The sequence below is a fragment of the Clinocottus analis genome, unplaced genomic scaffold (assembly GCF_023055335.1).
Source record: "Clinocottus analis isolate CAN_PGR_092001 unplaced genomic scaffold, fCliAna1.0.p SCAF_28, whole genome shotgun sequence".
NCBI classification, from domain to species: domain Eukaryota; kingdom Metazoa; phylum Chordata; class Actinopteri; order Perciformes; family Cottidae; genus Clinocottus; species Clinocottus analis.
The window spans coordinates 100,300-107,500 of NW_027176020.1; the positions used below are offsets into that span (position 1 = coordinate 100,300).

Genomic DNA, 7,201 nt, shown 5'->3' on the forward strand with positions numbered 1-7,201 from the left:
CTGATGCACACACACACACACAGACACACACTGACACACACACACGCTGATGCACACACACACACACACTGACACACGCTGATGCACACACACAGACACACACACACTTGCTGCCTTATTTACTGCACCATCAGGCTCATTATGCAATACCATGGCAACAGTGTTGATGGCTGATATATAGATAAGAGTTACAACACACACACACACACACACACACACTCTCTCTCTCTCTCTCTCTCTCTCTCTCTCTCTCTCTCTCTCTCTCTCTCTCTTTATTTCCTGGAGGCGATCCAGTTTGTTGTCATGGCTACAGAAACCAGGGATGTGTGTGATTTATCACAAAAGTGACGTTAACGTGCGTATTCACATTAACATCACTCTCCTTCTTCTCCTTCTTCTCCTTCTTCTTTTCCTTCTTCTCCTCCTCCTTCTCCTTCTCCTCTTCTGCTTCTCCTTCTTCTTCTTCTCCTTCTCCTCCTTCTTCCTCTTCTTCTCCTTCTCCTTCTTCTTCTTCCTCTTCTCCTTCTTCTTCTTCTTCTTCCTCTTCTCCTCCTTCTTCTTCTTCTTCCTCTTCTCCTTCTCCTTCTTCTTCTTCTTCTTCTCCTTTCTCTTCTTCCTCTTCTCCTTTTTCTTCTTCTTCCTCTTCTCCTTTTTCTTCTTCTTCCTCTTCGCCTTCTCCTCCTTCTTCTTCTTCTTCTTCTTCTTCTTGTCGTTTTTGAACAAAAGTCATTTTAAACTTTACTTTCAGATGTTTTTCATTTCACAAATAAAATCTGCTGATTCGTTTTCACTGTGAACTTAATTTATTGGTTTAGAATTCAAATTCCACAAATCTCTTCATCTTCTTCCACATCTGAACAGATCCTATTATTATTATTATTATTATTATTATTGTTGTTGTTGTTGTTGTTGTTGTTGTTGTTGTTGTTGTTAATATTATGACATGAGTAGTATTCTGTCATCTTTACAGTGTAAGATCATTAGAAACTGTTTTGCTGGGTCAGGTGATCAAACTGCTCTTCTTCACTCTCATCGTCATCCTTATGAATCATAACTTCTGTGTGAGGCTGTGCGCAGCAGCTGATTGGACGAGCAGAATCGACCAATCAGGAGAGCCGCTTCTTCAGAACGGTCCATTTGAATTTAATCTGAGAAAAGTCCTGTTAGTGAAGAGATGAAGCAGAGTAGTCACCATGTCGTCCTGCAGGTCCTGGACCAGACCCAGTGAGACCACCAGAACCAGTGAGACCACCAGAACCGGTGCAGCACCTGGTCCTGGGGCTCTCACTGGTCTTGGACCTGGTTATGGTTCTAGTGGTCTCACTGGTTCTGGTGGTCTCACTGGTCCTGCTGGTTTGAGAACACTCCAGCTTCCCAACGCAGAGCGCGTTGGTTTTTATGTCGAATGACTCGAGTCGACTCAACAACCTGAAGGCAGCAAGGCAAGGAGACAAGGAGACAAGGAGACGGTTAACAGCCACTTGGTTAAAGTGCTGTATGAAGTATGAAATATGTCATTCGGGTCGTACCTCGTTATTCACGTCGTCGACCGGCTGAATTCCTGCGTACTGAACAATGAAAAACAGAATGAGTTTTTACATCAGAATTTCGGGACAAATCAATTAGTTTTGTTTTAATTCATCCTCAATAATAAAAAAAACATCATGTCTTAAAGTCTTAAAGCACATTTTAAACCTTCTGATTCCAACAGACAGGAAGCACCAAAGCTTCAAAATAAAAGCCGGGTCGTGATGACTCACCACGCTCTCCTCCAGCTTCACTTTCACTCGTCTCTCCTTGAAGTCCTGCAGCAGCGTCTCCGATAGACCTCTGAGAGGAGGAGGGGAGGAAGAGGAGGGAGGTGAGGAAGACCAGGACTGAGTCGTGATGGACATGGAGGGGAGACGGACGGAAGGGGGAGGAGACGGAGGGGACACTTTGATGGGTTGATCTGCAACAACAGGAAGGACATCATCAATGACATCATCAACAACATCATCAACCCAGTGGTGGGCCTAAAGGTCTGGGTCCCCCAGAGGTTTGGATTACCGAGAGGTCTGAGTCCCCTAGATGTGTGAATTACCTAGAGGTCTGGATTACCTAGAGGTCTGGATTACCTAGAGGTTCGGATTACCTCGAGGTCTGAGTCCCCTAGAGGTTTGAATTACCTAGACGTCTGGATTACCAAGAGGTTCGGATTACCTAGACGTCTGAGTCCCCCAGAGGTTTGAATTACCGAGAGGTCTGGATTACCTAGAGGTCTGGGTTACCTCGAGGTCTGGGTTACCTAGAGGTCTGGATTACCTAGAGGTCTGAATTTCTTAGAGGTCTGGGTTATCTAGAGGTCTGGATTACCGAGAGGTCTGGATTACATAGAAGTCTGTGTCCCCTGAGCAGATGCCCAGTTTTCTAGATGGTAATCCAGCCTCGGTAAAGACAACACACCTGTGTTCGCAGGTGGGTAGAACTGACTGACAGCCACTTTGGTTGCCTGTTCCACCAGAGGAGCTGGAGAGAAGACCCGGCCATCGGGTTCCTCTCTGGACTCCCTCAGCTCCTGTTCCCGCTTAAGGGCCTCCTCGATCTCCTTCTCGATGAAATCTGGAGCTCTTTTCCCTCTGGACTGTCGGCCATTTAACTCCAGTTTCTCCCTCCAGGACCAAGACGTGGTACCAAGGCTAGGGGGCGGTGTGGAGGATGAAGAAGCTGTTTGCTCCGGGCAGAACCCTCTCGGATCCTGTGAGCCCCTCAAAGAGAAGGAAGGAGCTGCTGAACTCTTTCTGCTGATGTTCTGGGTTTCTTTGGGGTGTAGATGAGGACAGCATGGAGACGGGAAGACTTCTGCTTCTCTAGACTCAGAATGAGATCTTTCTTCGGTCCTCTTATGCTTGTCTTGCTGGTCCAGCTCCGGTAGAGGATCTGCACTGTATCGTCCCAGGATCCCTTCCTGCTGCTTAGGCTTCTCCTTCCTCTGGTTCTCCTTTTGGATCTCACGCTGTATGATGAAGCTCACTCGGTTCTTCTCTTTAGCTTTGACAGGGTTTAGTGGCGACTGTAGACGTTTGGTTTTGATCTGGATCATCTCTGCTCTGCTGTCACTGAGCTTCAGCCCTCGAGAGCGTCGCAAGTTCTCCTCACGTTCCTGAACTAACCGGATCTCCCTTTCGATTGGGGTCTCATCGTCACTAGTGGACTTGCAGCTCCTGTTCTCTTGCTGAGTGTTGTCATAGAGCAGGCCTTCATCACTGGTGTAGCCACCGCTCACCTCCACAGTCAGCTCCTCCAGGCCGGAGTCCAGGTCATCAAACACACTGCTCTGGCGGCTGAGACTCTCCTCGACCCTCCACACCGTCACTTTCTTCTCTGGGTAGATCTCATCTTCTTCCTTTGTTATAAACGTTGTTGTATCTTCCCTCACTTCGAAACTGTTGTATGTCTCAACCTGCTCTGACGAGGACGCGTCAGGATATGGCTGCAGAGACACGTTCAGATGTGATCTTGAGGACCTTAGATGGCTGGACAAGACAGTCACCCGGTCTTGCTCCATCTTCAGGAATTGTTGGCGGGCAGCACTGAAGTTGATCTGCCCCTTGTCAACGGTCACGGGGTCAGCAGGGAAGGGAGGTTCTGCTCTGGAGCTGACAGTACTGTAACTCACACTCAGACCTTCTATTAGTTTATTGGTAGATCTGCTCAGGTCCTGGTCCTCCAGCGCACTCAGCTGATCTTTAAATGTTGGGTTCTTCTTTGGGGCTTGGCTGTAAATGATCTCCTTCCGTAGATGGTTGTCCTCTTCCTCCCGGATGACTTTGTTGCCGTTCCTCCGATCCACTTTGTACTGTGAGTCTTCATCGCTCTCCGCAAAAAGACTCTCTGGCTTCCTGCTGCTGGTGTAGGTCTGTAGTTTGAATCCTTTCTCCTTCTTCAGGGTCATCAGCTGAGTCTGTCGCTGCGGTGAGAGCATCCAGGCTTCATTCAGCTCGGCCTCGGGACTCTCTGGATCCTCCACGAAAGAATAGAAACCGCAGTGAGAGCCCGAGCTGCTGCTGGGACTGCTGGGGCTGCTGGGACTGCTGGGGCTGCTGGGATACCACTCATCTCTGGCGCTCGCTCCATCCTGCGACATGGCAACCTGCCGAGCCTGAACTACAATGTGTCTGCACCCGTCACCCTGCTGGGAGGAGACCGCCACTGAGGAATGATTATGAGTGACGGTGATGCTGTCGGAGCTGAAGACCGGATCGCTTAGGTCTGGGGATTTCCTCTGTGTCGGGCCGGCGATGGTGCGCAGGTCTGAGGATTGCAGGAGGGGGGAAAGAGGCTTCAGTACCCAGTTCCTTGGTATGCTGTCCATGGCTGCAGGGGCGGCTGCAGGGGCGGCTCCAGGAGCGGCTCCAGGGGGCGGCTCCAGGGGCGGCTCCAGGGGCGGCTCCAGAGGCGGCTCCAGGGGGCGGCTGCAGGAGCGGCTCCAGGGGGCGGCTGCAGGGGCGGCTGCAGGGGCAGCTCCAGGGGCGGCTCCAGGGGGCGACTCCAGTGGCGGCTGCAGGGGCGGCTCCAGGGGGCGACTCCAGTGGCGGCTGCAGGGGCGGCTCCAGTGGCGGCTCCAGGGGGCGACTCCAGTGGCGGCTGCAGGGGCGGCTGCAGGGGCGGCTCCAGAGGCGGCTGCAGGGGTGGCTCCAGGGGCGGCTCCAGGGGGCGACTCCAGTGGCGGCTGCAGGGCCGGCTCCAGGGGCGGCTGCAGGGGCAGCTCCAGGGGCGGCTCCAGTGACGGCTGCATAGGCGGCTTCAGGGGCGACTCCAGTGGCGGCTGCAGGAGCGGCTCCAGGGGCGGCTGCAGGGGCAGCTCCAGGGGCGGCTCCAGTGGCGGCTGCATAGGCGGCTTCAGGGGCGACTCCAGTGGCGGCTGCAGGAGCGGCTCCAGGGGCGGCTGCAGGGGCAGCTCCAGGAGCGGCTCCAGGGGCGGCTGCAGGGGCAGCTCCAGGGGCGGCTCCAGTGGTGGCTGCATAGGCGGCTTCAGGGGCGGCTTCAGGGGCGGCTGCAGGGGCGGCTGCAGGAGCGGCTTTAGGGGCGGCTTCAGGGGATGAAGGTTCAGATGGAGAAAGAAACTGAATGGAGCTCTGTGGAGTCAGAACATCCGTTCGGTCCAGTGACGAGAGTCTCTGAAACAACAGAGAAGACATTTACTACGGAAGGTCAATTATGATGGAAACAAGAGCATCAGGTTACAGCCCACACGTATAGTGTCTAAGAATAAACAAGGAAGTATGAAATAGCAGTAGAAGTATAATGTGGAAGTATAAAGCAGCATAGAAGTAAAAAGCACAAGTATAAAGTAGTATAGAAGTTTAAAGTACAAGTATAAAGTCAGTTATGATAAAAACAACAGTGTCACATTACAGCCCCAGATATAGTGTATAAGTAAAAAAAGAAGGAAGTATAAATTAGAAGTATAAAGAAACATAAAAGTATAAAGTAGCATAGAAGTACAAAGTGGCAGTAGAAGTATAAAGAAACATGGAAGTATAAAGTAGCAGTAGAAGAATAAAGTAGCAGTAGAAGAATAAAGTAGCATAGAAGAATAAAGTAGCAGTAGAAGAATAAAGTAGCATAGAAGAATAAAGTAGCATAGAAGTGTAAAGTAGCATAGAAGAATAAAGTAGCAGTAGAAGAATAAAGTAGCAGTAGAAGAATAAAGTAGCAGTAGAAGAGTAAAGTAGCATAGAAGAATAAAGTAGCATAGAAGAATAAAGTAGCAGTAGAAGAATAAAGTAGCAGTAGAAGAATAAAGTAGCATAGAAGAATAAAGTAGCAGTAGAAGAATAAAGTAGCAGTAGAAGAATAAAGTAGCATAGAAGAATAAAGTAGCATAGAAGTGTAAAGTAGCAGTAGAAGAATAAAGTAGCATAGAAGAATAAAGTAGCATAGAAGTGTAAAGTAGCATAGAAGAATAAAGTAGCAGTAGAAGAATAAAGTAGCAGTAGAAGAATAAAGTAGCAGTAGAAGAGTAAAGTAGCATAGAAGAATAAAGTAGCATAGAAGAATAAAGTAGCAGTAGAAGAATAAAGTAGCAGTAGAAGAATAAAGTAGCATAGAAGAATAAAGTAGCAGTAGAAGAATAAAGTAGCAGTAGAAGAATAAAGTAGCATAGAAGAATAAAGTAGCATAGAAGTGTAAAGTAGCAGTAGAAGAATAAAGTAGCATAGAAGAATAAAGTAGCAGTAGAAGAATAAAGTAGCATAGAAGAATAAAGTAGCATAGAAGAATAAAGTAGCATAGAAGAATAAAGTAGCATAGAAGAATAAAGTAGCATAGAAGAATAAAGTAGCATAGAAGAATAAAGTAGCAGTAGAAGAATAAAGTAGCATAGAAGAATAAAGTAGCAGTAGAAGAATAAAGTAGCAGTAGAAGAATAAAGTAGCATAGAAGAATAAAGTAGCAGTAGAAGAATAAAGTAGCATAGAAGAATAAAGTAGCATAGAAGAATAAAGTAGCAGTAGAAGAATAAAGTAGCATAGAAGAATAAAGTAGCATAGAAGTAGCATTTAAATAGAAGTACCTCAAAATGTATAGTACAGTAGTTGACTGAAAGTATTGTGTGTGTTTTCTGGGATATAAATGTGAAGAATGTCCATAAAGTTTATCAGAGCTGAACAATCAGTGATAACGTTTACAGCCCATAAAGGAAGGAGAGGTCATTACGGCAACTTGAGACTTATGTATACTGAAGATAGGTATTCTGGATGTAGGTATATACACATATACACAGGACATAGGTGTATATATATATATATATATATATATATATATATATATATATATATATATATATATATATATATAGGTATATACACAGGAGATAGGTATATATATAGAGGAGATATGTATATATACAGTAGATAGGTATATATATAAATATATATATATATAAATATATATATATATATATATATATATATATATATATATATATATATATGATTTCAGACTGAGAGCACAATACTCAAGAGCCAATCAAAAGTCTCAACGACTTCGATATTCAGTCATAGATGTTAGCATTAGCATCGTAGCATGAGTTCAGTGTGTCTGAGGGAGATAAACTGCTGCGCCTGCAGTCTGCCTGCTGCAGTCAGCTGATAAAGCAGCAGACAGGCAGGAGCGTCTCCTGTAGCGCCCCCATCAGGATGAACCACACCAAACTTCA

At 46.7% G+C, this 7,201-nt stretch overlaps 1 protein-coding gene across 1 annotated transcript; it reads right to left on the reverse strand.

The window, feature by feature from the left end:
• Window positions 1-841: 841 nt before the first annotated feature.
• misp (mitotic spindle positioning) lies at window positions 842-4,369 on the reverse strand. The gene is made up of 4 exons (XM_068593045.1): window positions 2,446-4,369; window positions 1,761-1,951; window positions 1,530-1,568; window positions 842-1,428 (listed from the first exon to the last, which is right to left on the reverse strand). Exons 1-4 carry the CDS (start codon window positions 4,352-4,354, stop codon window positions 1,339-1,341), a joined length of 2,229 nt encoding a protein of 742 aa, XP_068449146.1. The 5' UTR covers window positions 4,355-4,369; the 3' UTR covers window positions 842-1,338.
• Window positions 4,370-7,201: the final 2,832 nt, after the last annotated feature.